Genomic DNA, 13,945 nt, shown 5'->3' with positions numbered 1-13,945 from the left:
AACTATCAATCCTCCCAGAGATGAGAAACATGGGGAAAAATAGGACAAGAAAGTTGTGAAAATCCAGACTTCATGAAGAATTCCAAAGACATAACACTGTTTTGGATTTTCACAGCAGTCTACTGTTTTTTGGTCTCACAGAATCTCCCATTCTCACAGAATCATATAGGAAGAGTATGTACCATTTAGTTTACTTATGTGTGTCTAGGGTTCACAGTATAATGGCACCCTGATATCAAAATGGGGCCACTAGATGGTACTGCAATATAATTAATACATAATTAAAAGTAATGTCATAAATATATATTTGGATATTTTTCTGCAATGTCTTGGCTGTAATGTCTGAAAGACTTGCAGAAATATTCATGGCCCTGCCTTTAGATAAATAGGAAAGCCTTCATGTAACTATTATATCTGCAGCTTTAAGGTACACACTAAAGTGCATGCTTACCAATCTTAACAGTAGAACTAAGGTACTCAATATATGTGTAAACACACACATAAGTAAATCATCATGTGGAATTACCATCTAACCAGTCACTGCACTTATTTTCATGTGTTCTGTATTTGGTGCAAAGCTATTGAATTGTGGGAAAAGTGAGCATATATAAATCAACAGGAAGATGTATGTTTATTCATAGACTCAATGTAAAACGTGTCCCAGGATTTTAAAAGATAAAACTGTTGCAATCAGCAAAATATATACAATCATATTTCATAGTTTTCTATACTTTGAATGATTTGCTATCACAATTCACTTCACCATTAAAAAGATGAAAAATTCCACTTTTATCTAAATGCATTCCACCATATGCTATGTCTACAGTATTAAACAGATTACATTTTATAATCAGTTATTTTCCAGCTGGTAAAGATCTTGAGGTTTAAAAATTGCTGCAGAACTAAATTTTCTAAAACTATAAGCATGCTTAATAGTATCTACCCGTGAAACTACCCCCTGAATAACCTAACACTGCTGGTTGCCAGCACTATTTTCAATTTCATCTGTTAGATATATGATCAAGCATGTCAAATGTGCCCTAAGTAATAGAAGTGAAAAAATAAAATCATTTACTTAAAACATTCTGATAGCTATTTATCTGAAAACCCTGGTCAGATTAACTGCTCAAAGGCATTTACCTACAAAGTTAACCAGATGCTTTGAGTTGAAAACTAATTTAATTTCTCTGTTATCTTAACAGGACATCTGTTAAAACAACATCCAAGGAAGGTAATATGTTCAAAATTACCCATCCTGCAGGTTGTTTTATTAGAGTATGTACGACATTGATATTTAATTGCTAATGACCACTGCTTTACAAAAATAATGAGCAAATGTGGAATCAAAGCAGTATAATAATAATACCAATGGACAAAGTAATGTAGAATGAACACATAACTGGTGTAAATTCAATCTTTTTTGCCAAGTTCATTGCTTTGTTACAACTGAGTTATGCTAAAGATGAATTACCCATTTCTTTTGTTTTGTTCTTTCCTCAGCTTCATCTATGTATGAAACTCTCCCTTTAAAATCAGAGCATATTAGCTGCATAAAGTGTTCAGCACTCATAGCCAGCATGTTTTTTAAGCAGCATGAGTGACAAGCTATGCAAATCATATCCTGAAGTAATTTGCATTATTGCAGTTAATTTGCATATGGATATAAACTGTATTTCAGAGCAACTAGGTATCAATCCAAGCAGTGGTATATGAAAGTCAGACACATAGGTGGATGTGTACTTGCCAAGGTTGGGATATTCAAATGGAAAAATACTACTTACTACAAGGTGTATTTCTGGCTGGTCCTTATAATTTTGTGCAATAAGGTGGTAGGGACAAGCAGGAACTGTTGGAGGAAAAATAGGCTCCATATTTCCTCCCACCCTCCCATATTTCCTGCCATCCTCTCCATTTATTTCCACCAGCAATCTCTGCTGGTGCTAATTTGTTGACAGGAGGTGCTCTGACCATTGATGCCTCTTCCTCTTCTCCTTAGAGTAACCCAATGGAACAGGAAAAGAAAAAGAATGGGCTGCCCTACTGCAACTAAAAGTCAGCTATATCTGTCTAATCCTGGACTAACATCTCAGATCAACGAGGGAAAGGAGGATTTCTCAGTGATGAAAAGTTGCTAATGGATGAGCATCATTTGTAGGTGGATTTCTAAACTGCTCATTTCCTCCTTGAGATCATTTGCATCAGCTGCTCCCCCACAGTGCGGGGTGCTGGCTGGGTCTGGCTGGAGGAAGCAGAACTGATGGCTGTATCCTAAAGTCCCTTCTGGCTTTACTTTACCATGACCATGAGTATGTGAACACTGACTTTAAACAGATTGCACATTGGCAGCTGGACAAGATTTCTTACGTTTGTCTTTATTCCTGTGATTTCATGATATGGAAAACAGACTAGCTTGCACTCCAGCTACTGAGTGGGCAGTACTTGCAGATAACGAAACAGCAGCAAACCCTCTCCCTAAATCTTCATTCCTCCAGCTTTGCAGAGCTGACTCTCTCCCCAAGGATATTCCCCAACAATGCCATGACACTGTCTTCCTACTGCTCCCTAGCAGTTACTTGGGAGCCTTCACCAAGCTTTGGTTAACCCTCCTGATTTGCTTACCTCAGCAGGAATAGGGAAGAGTTACATATTTGCACCATTTTACTAGACTGCAGGGTTTATATACAAGATTGTCAGTAGTTTGCTAAATACAAGGTAAGGAAACCTAAATATTTGCATAAGTTGCATTGTCTTTGAACTGAAGGACTCTAAATCTTTTTGAATGTGTTAGTATTTTTCCCAAACATAGACAACCTATATACGTAAGATACTATATAGCTTTACATATGTGCGAGGATCCTTCATTTTTCTCCCAGAGCAAAGCAAAAGTGCGAAAAGTCAACTGATTATTTATTACAGGATAACTAGCATTTTTCTTCTGAGGTGCAACAAACTTCCTGTGGTTAGAAAATAGGAAGCCAACTACAGAAAGAACAAATAGAAGACCCTTCACTTAAAAGCCTAAAGGGAATGTTGGAAAAAGTAGAGCATGACTCTCCTCAGAGACACACAGTGAAAGAACAAGAGACAAGGCCACAAATTGCAGCAATGGAAATTTCAGCTGCATATCAGGAGAAATTTTTTTACAATGAGAATGGTTAAGAAATAGAGAAGTTATGAAAACTTCCATTCTTGAAGACTTCTAAAACGCTAAAACTAAAACTCTGGGCAAGATGATAGAACTTTTAAGTTGGTGCTACTCTGAGTGGGAGACTGGATTAAGGGACCTTGAGAGGACTCTTCCAGCATGAATAAGTCTGTGATTTTGTAACTCTAAGTTATCTTATATTTCCAGTTATTTGTGGTAGGTAGGAGAGAAAGTAGGTTCAGAAACCTTTAATTTCCCTTAAAACTTCTGGCAGAAAACAACCTGATTACACATTTTTCTTTATGTTTATATTTTAATAACTACAGAAAATTCACTTCTTTGCATTATATTTAACAATTTCAATTTTAAATAAGTGCATATTTTAAACTTATTCCTTCATGTTTCCACTGTTGCAGAACAGGGCAATATAGGAAAGGAAGTAACATGATTTGAATGTAAATAGAAATTCCTTTTTTTATTTCTTATTAAGAACAGTTGCTCAGACCTGTGTAATGGATAATGAGGAACCACAGTTTGGCTATGCCCAGTGATCTATGTACACAGTATCACTTCTGTGCTTAGAGATCTAAGGTGCCAGAGTTCTGTACCTAACCTTTCATATTCTTATTCTGCATGTTTTCGGATCAGAACTGAACTACAGGATTTACATTTATATTGTTATCAAGCTTTTTCTGACTGCTGCAGTATATGGAGTAAGATCCAGTATGTCAGCCTCACCCAACTGCCAAAACTTCATCTCTGAAACAGGCCATGTGGTCCAGAGATTAAAGAAAAATACACAGTTGTGACTTAATCATTAAAAGGTATGCAAAAATGTAGAAGAGTGCTAGATCATGCTTAATTCTGGTATTTCTTGATATCAGACTGACTTTCAAACATCTAATTTTTGTGTAAAAAATATATAAGTACAACCTTATAATTTAATATAGTAATCATAACTTGTTTTTTCCGTAAATAAGGAAGACATCAAGAATGCCTTAAAAATAGAAACTAAGTCAATTTCCACAGTTAAATGGAGCTTTTCAGAAGTGTACTCTTGCTCATATTCACATAGTACTCTGGGAACTATGGTAAAGTGATTACAGAGCTCAGCCGAGCGACAGTGAGAGGAGAATTCTTGGATCTGGTCACACAAATAGAGTTGAATGCAAAGAGAACCAGAAGTACTGACTCAAGGATGGGACCCAGTGCAGCAAGGGCTGCTTTGGACCCTGAGGCCCAGCTGGGCCCCCTTGTCCAGCACCCCAAACCCACCCTCTGCCTCGATTTCCAGCAGCTGACAGCGACAGTCTCCACTCCCATGTTTGTGATGGGACCAGTGCAACCTCAGGAAAGGGTTTCTCTCAGCAAAAAGGGTTTACTCATTTCAAAACTAAAAATGGGAATATGATAGTTCTTATTCTGCCTATTTTCTGCTTCTGGTATCATAAGACATCATTAGGGGAAGCTTTTAAATGCCTTGAATCAAGAGTGCTGTCCTGTCCTTAATCACATGAGTATTTTCTGCTGTTGTTCTGAGATAGCTGAATTTATCTCCTTGTCTACTTTCCTGGGTTTAAAAAAACCACAGAAATATTACATTTTGTCAGAAATGCTTTCTATTATGTTTTCTTTTCTTTTCTTTTTTTTTTCTGTTTCACTAGTGTACTTCAGATGTGCCTCATTCAAGATAAGAGGTCATGCTTTTCACGTGCTACAAATAATATTACCAGTCCTGACACCTTAAAGTCCTACTTATAGAGAGTATGGCAGTCACCAGTCAGCAAAGCAACGCACAAACTAATTAAATATTTTTGAAGAATAATACTGAAAAGTAAGTCTGTGAAGTGGGTTTTCTAGGCATTTATTCACAGATCCACATAAAAAAATCAAGGTTAAGAACAAGTGATTGTACTTCCTCTTTGTTGCAAACCATTCTTATAAAGCCATAAATACTCCATCTTGCTGTGATAGTTTCAGCAAAGATAACTGTGCCTCAAGGACAGAAAATACTTGGTGTGACACCATTTTCCACAAGACATCTATGATTGTAAGGGTGTATAATGCAAACAGATTTACATGGATGTTCACAAATAGTCCTTGAATCTCCTCAGTTTCTTTAGAGATGCTTATCTCATTGTTCTGAAATTTTCTGAGTCTTTACAGATTCTGTGATTCTGTGATTCTGTGATTCTGTGTTTCAGTATAATAAGGAGAAGCTGTAAAAATGTCATGACCTCCACCCCCACAAGTAAAATAAGTATATTAACAATTGAAATATGTCCTTTCCATTTTCTCAGCAGGTGATGATGGAAAAATTGTTGTATACATGGAATAAAAGCTTTCTTAAAACTTTGGGAAAAAAACCCTGCCTTCTCTTTATTTTATTTTGTAGCAAGCTATAAATAATACATATAAAAATAAACTATACCAATCTGAACTATTATTAGGCTGTAATTTTAACCTATCAATTCTTAAAGCCATGGTGCACAGGATCCTCTCTCATGGTTTACAACCTCTGAGGCATCCCTCTGGTACTTGCCTAAAGGTTTTTTTTTTATTCTCTATTTAGAACTAGTTCAGACCCAGAGCTTTTCTCAAGGTTCTACCTACCATTTCAAAAAAAGGAAACACCCAGGTTTATCATCACAGATTTAAAATTGCAGTTATTGCCAGATGAAAATATAAATAATAAAGAAGATTCAGTGCAAGATTTATGAGTAGGCCTACGAAATATTACACTTGAAATGATCTATTCTGTAAGATGCCTACAGCCAGAGCCTCTGAAGGATCTGGACTGGGGGGGGTAGGTTGTATCAACCTGAATAGTGGGGTATCTTTTCATTAGATGTATTAGATTAGATATTTCCAAGCACTAGATCTTCTAGAATATTTCCCATGTGGGTAAGCCTTGACGTAGCATTTGAGTTGAAAAGGAGAGGAGAATGATGCCCCACATGTGAATTAGATCTCTTGTAGATAATGAGTTGACCTCTAGCATTTTTAAAAATCCATTTTTATCTGAAATTTTCCTTTTCTCCATCTCTTTATCAACTCTGGTGCTCTGAAAGCCAATTGAAGTGGAAAGAATATCCTCTACTGGGTATTTCAAGGTAGATCATATCACTGGAGCAAATAATACCTCTAGAGACCAAATAAAAGATTAAACTGCATTAAAATATAGACCTGAACCCTATGACTGTTTGGGAAACATTCTAGATGATGATTTTTAAACTTCAAAAAAAAAAAATTTCAATGTTTAGGTACCATTTGTGGCCCATTTAATTTCCAACTAGCACTTTAGGTTCTTACCCTGTTTTTATGTGCAGTGCTCAAACAGCTACTTCTCCTTCTTCCATTTCTCCCACCCCCATTCACTTCCCAAGGCAAGGTAAGCATCCCAACATTTACAAGTTTACAAGTTCAGCATGTGGCTGAAACAAGCAGGTGGAAAGAGGGTGGATTGGGTTGAGTATAACTGTACAACAGGTGACTGGTTTATTATATATCTTAGTTCTCTTGGCAACCAAGAAAGAATTTTGACCAAATAAAAGATAATATATGCAAGTTCTTTTATTTGCTATGTTTTTGCCAAGCTTTTAATGAGATTTGGTCTGTCTGAAAGCATAAAATCAGGAAAGGGTAATGTTTTACCTGCAGAAAATTACTTTACACCCTCAGGAAATGAAATTCTGATCCTTTTGAAGTCAGTATCTTTGAAGAAGCAGAATACACGGGGATGAAATACCTTGTCTCCAGTACTTTTTGTACTTTGGGGGTGATTTGAAAGAAAGAACACACAAGGAAGTATCTCTGCCTCATTTATTCTTCCTATAATTGTGTTTAACCTTCTGCATAAAAAGGTATCAGTAACTCACAAAGGATCAGAGGATGACATCTGTAACTTACAGTTGGGCTAAACTCCCTATAATCAGGTAAAAGAATTAAAATCTGAGTCAAGAAGACACTGTGATGTTTGACATGAGGGATTCTCCTAGATGGCCAGTTCATAGCACTGTGAGCATAATTCAGCAATAAATAGACCCAGTGGAAGCATATTACCCTAAAAAAAATTGTTGCCACTGCTAATCTTTTTATCCCACAAAGTGCCAGCTTTCTGGGAACACCTTGGAAAGTAGGAGTGTTGGTATGAGGCCATTACCAACTGCCACTTAATGCATTATCACACTGTCAATAAAACTCTATAAATATGTCATTCTTAGGAAAATATATTTTTGCTATAGATTTTTACTATGTATAAGTGTTCAAGGAAAAATTCATACCAGAAGCATAAACTTTAAAAACACTGATGAAGCCAAATGGCAATCTGTTCTGGCACCTCAATTTACATCTTAATTTAATGAAAAACCCCTTGTTTTACAACTATTATACTGTGTATAAGACCCCTGAAAGGAATCCAGCAAAGTAACAGCAAGCTAAAAGGTACAATAAATACTTGTTTGCCCCTGAGATGGCAATGTTTTGTATTCATGAAACCATTAATTAATGTCTCTCACATGGGTGGAATTTGCATTGCAGGGCTACTGAGGAGGACAAAAAGAGGTAATTTTCTTTTAAAGAATATATACAATTATTGTTGTGGGCATCAGAATGTATACACTCATTATTGTCTGGTTTAAAAGTTTCTAACATACCCAGAATATTCCAAATTGACACCATGCTACGACATTCATTTAGGTAACACTAAAAGAATGAGTGAAACAGAGCACAGGCTGGGGCATGTTAACAAAGAGCTGATGGCTTAAACGTATCCAACTACCTTTGAAAGGTCTCCAGCCTCCAAATAGAAGCAGATAACAAACACGTTCCATGTAACCCAAAGGACCAGCCAGACAGCATACTGTAGGGAGGAAGAGAGAAACACAGAATTAACAATTCCACTCTCAACTGAGTTAAACTTAGTTCATTAGATCAATCCAAGACAAAACCAGATTATAAGTATGGTGCTTATGAACAAAAATGTTACACATATGAGAGAATTACAAATAAATTCTTCCTTTTCCCTGACACAGTGTCTATGACCTAGTGAGTACTCAGTCCCAGCAGAAAACCTCTATCACAGCAGACAGTTGATAAATCTGACATTTTAATTTGAGACTAATCTCTCTTTCTTTGTTCAAATGGGTAATTCAACTATAACTTACTAAATAACAGCCTAATTGAACTAGCCCTGGATATTTTCAACACTTCAGATTTAGTCTCAAGAAACCAAAGAAAATCTCTGTCTGTCTATCTATCATCCATCTATCTATCTATCTATCTATCTATCTATCTATCTATCTATCTATCTATCTATCTATTTTTTGCAGTATTTCAACAAAATATGGGGCAATTTTGTGACCATCCAAAGCAAGGTTCATAATTATTCAACACCTTCAGGAGGCAGAATGCATTTTAAATTGCCACTTTCTTTGGGCTTTTAATTTTTTTTTTTTTGTCTTAGAATGTATAGGAGAAGCATTCATATTTAAGTAATATCTGTTCATTGGTAGTTGCCAAACATCTTATTAATTTATCTGATGTGAGTAATAGAATACAATTTTTTTCTCTCCTTCTGTCCACTATTCTGCTTCTGTTTTGTATTCATAAGACCTTATGTGCTAGGACTGGAAAGTAAATTCTGCTGCTGTAATGCTGGAGGATCCTGTACAATAAAAGGCTGACCTGCAGTTGCTAATCTTATCGGATATTTGTATTTAAGAATTTCCCTTGACAAATTATTCCGCCACCTAATAAACATGAGGATCTTCAAATGTTTTTCTGATGGCTGTTGCAGTCATCCTCTAGTCCACAATTCAATTCTGCATGTTTGTTTATCTCTTTCCACTAGGCCTTGCATACATGTGAAATACAACAGCAGTAGGACACCATTCCCTACCTGCTATGGCTGAGAGCTGCTTTCTCCTTGTATATCACCACCCTACTTGTCACAAGTATCTACACTTACTCTTCATGTTTTGTAGCCTTTTCTCCAAACCATACTGATTACATGTTGATAGCTCCTTTTCCAAATCAGGAAGGACTATTTTCTGCACACCTCCAAGTGTTCACACTCTGAATAAGCAGACTGTATTTTGGACTGTATACTATCCATTCCATACCAAAAAAAAACCCAAAAAACCCTCCATGATAAACTATTGTTTGTCATGAATGACAACCTCTTTGTCTTCTTTCAGTAACAACATTTGCAGGATTCTTCTTGCATTTCTCTTGCCAGTGATGCTCTGCATTAGACTGTCTATTATTCAACAGGCCATTTTCAACCTAATCTACTAGCTACTGTGAAAATAAAACTATTTTGCCATTTCCCAGAATTTAAAGTGAGAATATATCCAATAAGACCAAAATTTAGACCTGTTCAAGTTTCTTATTTTTATGGATAACAAAATAATTTCCAGCCAGCCTAGCTATTAGTTGGACCATGTTCAGATTTTAAAAAGTTATTATAAAAATAGTTTTGATTTAATGGAAGCTAACACAGCTATAAATGCTTGAATTGCTTTATACAGAAGTAATTTCAGGTAATTTAAAGCATACAGATTACGTATACTTTATAGGTCAGCTCTTTCTGGTCACAGATGACAGATTTATTTAGGTCAGGAGAACTCTCTGGAGGTCACCTGGTTCAATCTCTGCTCAAAGCACAACCAGCATGGATCAAGTTTTCCAGGGATTTATCCAGCTGAGGTCAGAACATCTCCAGAGATGACCCAGCTAATCCACATCTACACTTTGAATCCACATCTACACTTTGAATGTGGGCTGCTAATAAAACTTTGGAAAATAGAAACTTAGTTCAGGTGTAGAGTGTAGAGCTTAACAAACTCATTTTTATTAAACAAAACTTTGAGACATTAAACATATTAAGCATTTCATTTTCCTGTAACTTTCTCACCATACACCCCTCTTTACATGTAACATGGAGCTTTATGATTACAAAAAAGAGAAGAAAACATCTATTTAGATTCAATAACCCTAATTTGGCTTTGTTAACCAACTTTGCAGCATTTTAACTTGTTGGGTTTTGCCAATTATTGTAATACCATAATGTTTTATTTTCTTATGTGGATCATAAAAACACACCTTCTGACACATGAAGATAACTGGATTCCTTATAGAAAAATGTGAAAATTTAGCGAAAATTTTAAATACTGAATTTAGTTTGGTTTCTCAAAAATACAAAATGTGCAATTTCTGTTCCCTTGAAAAATATTTTGTGCTCCAGAACAATCTTAAGCAAATTGGACAAAAGAATACAAGAAGATTGAAAGATACTTTTTCCACAAAAGTTTCAAGAAAATAGGCGTAAAAATGGGAATAGAAACTATTATGTTCTTATACAGAGAAAAACTTACAAAGTCATCATTTATCAGTCAACATGAAGGGGGAAAAATTTGGGAGAGAGACACTGGAAACCAGGTTTCATTAGGTTGGCTGTTCATAGCACAACATCTCCCATTGGATGTAGGCAACAGTGATTAAAAAGCTCAACATGCACAGGACATTCAACAGAACACTCCAAGGAACTTTGGAACTTCTTGTGCCAGCAGAGAACCTTATTACATGAAAAAACAAAACTTTTCTTTTTTACTGCTAATTTATCACCAAAAAATGGACACATTTGTTTGTCATTTAGATACACTCATTTAACAAGAATCTCTTGTTATTGGACTACAGATAAGGATAAAATTGTCTTTTAAAAGTATGTTTTAAACTTCTTCCTTTTGAAATGTTGTATTAAGTGCTTGTTGCCTGAATTCGATGGATAAACACTGAGTTTAGTTGTCTTGAAATAAAAGGATGTTTCTGCTTCCCATTATTTCTTATTTCAGAGGCTTTAGATGTAGCTCATCTCTTATCTCTGCATCACATGCAGTCATAAATGCCTCTTGTTTCCTATGTGCTTCAGCAAATTGTTGAAGAGATTCAGCACTGAAGGTCTGTGACAGTGAACAAATCCCCCTGACACTCTGTATGTATCTAATTAGAAGCACATTTTATAAGAGTTCTTCAAAAGCCTATAGTTGTATTTTTTTCTTAAATGTGGGAGTTCAAGACAGCGGCATTATCTGACAGAAGCCGCCACAATGCTACAGCAATCACATAACAGCAAGACAAGAACTTTGATGAATACACACTTGACCAAGCAGGAGATACTAAGGGGCACAGCAGTGACAATGAAGCTTATTATTTTTATGGAGATCCACACTGGAAAGAGGTATAACTAGGTTAAGACTGAAGACTTGAATAGTAAACATGAATTTATAACCCTCTGCAAAGAATTTTCAGAAGAATTAGGAATTTCATGATACTGTGTAGTTGCATTCACTATGAACCATCACAAATGAATATAGGATGCATTTTTTTTTTCTTGGGGAATGGAAAACTGAGATATTAAAATACCTGTACCAGTACTGAGAACCTATACATTTCTCTTCACACTTCTGTCAAAGTTGGCTAAGTCACATTATCTCCACTTTACTAGCAGGGAAACTGGAGGTCAAAGAAATTAAATCACTTAATACCTAAGCCAAATGGAAAAGTGATCACAAGGGCACAAGAAGCAAAGGTTCAGGTAGGCCACAAGTGCCTTTGATCTAAACTCTTGTTACACTTTGCCTGAAGGAGAAATATGTCCCCTACCTTTCAAGCATAAATAGCCAGGAACTCTGATATCTATGAGTATTTTAAATTAAATAAATTTTTTTTTTTTCCAAATAACTTTACATGGCATTTCTCTTGCTTCCAAATTCTTTTCTGATATATGAGTCAGTTACAAACACATTTGTCTGGAGGATACAAGGGCTGAGACCTACATTGTGGAAATTCAAAGCAATTGATATGTTCTCGTCATTAACAATTTGCTATTTATTTTATTTTTAGAAATCTACACAATTTTAGTTGCAGATTCTTCCAAATCTGAAAATATTCCCCAAGATCCTTCCGTGCTACATTTAGGAAAAAAAACCTGAAGGAATTTCTACAATTAAAATTAGTACATTTACCACTGTCACTAAATATGTGATTATTTATTCTATCTGGACAACAGTACTTGAGTTCTTCAAAGATTACATAGAGCCCAGCATGTCTGGGAAGGGCATGTAATTTTTTCCAGTAATATAGAAAGAACTGTTTACAATATAATTATCTTTGTTTCTAAAGTTATTTTCCCCTAATTTCCCCAGTCTATAAAGATATATCACTTATAAATACAATTTTCAAACCTATCTCTTCCCCATCAAATATGACAAAAAGTGAAATTCTGAATCAATATACTTGACATCAATATACAATCTCTGCCTCTTGCTTCCATATGGCTGGAACTGAGAGAACCCCCCAGATTCCCCTGTGAGAAGTCCATCTGAAGCAGAAAGAACATCAGTCTACAGTGGGACTTCACGTGGCCCCTTAGTAGGCACCACCTCTGGTTGCATCTGCTCTGTGCATTTTGCTGTTTCCTTCCTATTCCCACTGCCTGAGGCTTTTCCTGGAGAGCTGGTGAGGCTATGGGCACCACAACGTGGTGGAGAGTCCAGTTCTAGAACCCAGCAGGAGCCACAGATCAGCGGGAAGCTTCCAGTGCAGAGCAGGATCAGCAACCACAGCCTGACTCCAAAGAGGAATCTGAAGGCAAATACTCACCCGGCAGAAATTCAGTGATTGAATGCATGAGGACCAACGAGCGACCGTGTTCTGCTTTTAATAATTCAGATGAAAGTCTTCCCTGCCCAGCAGTTATCTACAGGCCTCACTTGAAGAGAGCTCAGGGCCAAAACCAGTAGTCTTGACAACAAATAATATTCCTGGCAGCAGAGGACTTTGTGCAACTAATTCAACTTCAATAAATGTTCATTGACATTCCTGAACATACTGGGAAGCTCTTGCAAAATGACATAATTCTCTGGATTTTTTTCATTGCTTGTTGATTCTCACAGCATGCAGCTTCCACTAGTTTTGCTTGGCTGAATTCTTCCTATCATTAAGAACTTAGATATTTCTTGTTAGGCTTTTTTTTTTTCATTTATTTTTAATCGTGGCTATAGTATCAGAGCACTGTCCATCCTTGTGAGCATCTGCTTCAAAGCAAATATGAATTGATTCTGTAGCATCCATTTTGAGTTGCTGTAGTTTTCTGCCTCAAATTGCAATGACAGTCTAGTTTTCTGCTTGTGTGTGGATCAGGGAATTTTTTAACCCATTGGCATTGTGATTCCTTGACTCTTCCGTCTTTCATCAGTCACACATTTATGTATTGTTTTTCTCTTTTCCTTTGTTCCCTCAGATATAAAAAACTGCCTGATATTTTATTTCCTTGTCATTATACTTTAATAATTAGTGTACTCTGCCGAGACTGACTGAAAGATGCTGAGCTGTCATGTGTATCAGAACTGGTCACTACCAAACAGAAAATTGCTGTTGGAATGTTTTTTTTCTCTTGAGCAATCAGGGCTTGCACATATAGAGCCAATGCTGTTTAAAATTTCTTTCCAAAGGCTTCCATGCACCCCATGTCTATGTACAAACTTTTGAGTTCCTTGAACTCAGTTATAAGTTCTGATTGTATGTTATTTATTAATTCTACTTTCCCCTTGATGTGCATGAGAAGGATTCATAAGCATAAAAGACAGGAGGAAAGTTGAGGCACATTCTGGTCAGGTCATCAAGCACAGCCCAGAGCCCAGTATATTGATTTGAAGTGCAGTCAGTCTTCAATCTACTCATGGCCAAGGAGTTCTAGCTTGAGTGGGACTCACTGGGCCTCTTCTTTCTTTTGACTGC

General features: G+C 36.3%; 1 protein-coding gene across 2 annotated transcripts in view; it reads right to left on the bottom strand.

Moving 5' to 3' along the window:
* NKAIN2 (sodium/potassium transporting ATPase interacting 2) overlaps positions 1–13,945 on the bottom strand; it is a gene marked incomplete at both ends in the record, with an annotated part of 504,555 nt that overhangs the window by 222,726 nt on the left and 267,884 nt on the right. For both annotated transcript variants that reach the window (XM_084202244.1, XM_084202245.1), the window contains one exon: positions 7,926–8,006. In XM_084202244.1, coding sequence (XP_084058370.1) covers positions 7,926–8,006 — 81 coding nt within the window. The remainder of the gene's footprint in view (positions 1–7,925; positions 8,007–13,945) is intronic.

Source organism: Fringilla coelebs (assembly GCF_963513975.1).
Source record: "Fringilla coelebs genome assembly, chromosome: 3".
Taxonomy (NCBI): Eukaryota; Metazoa; Chordata; class Aves; order Passeriformes; family Fringillidae; genus Fringilla; species Fringilla coelebs.
This window is presented reverse-complemented; position numbering and strand designations above follow the sequence as displayed.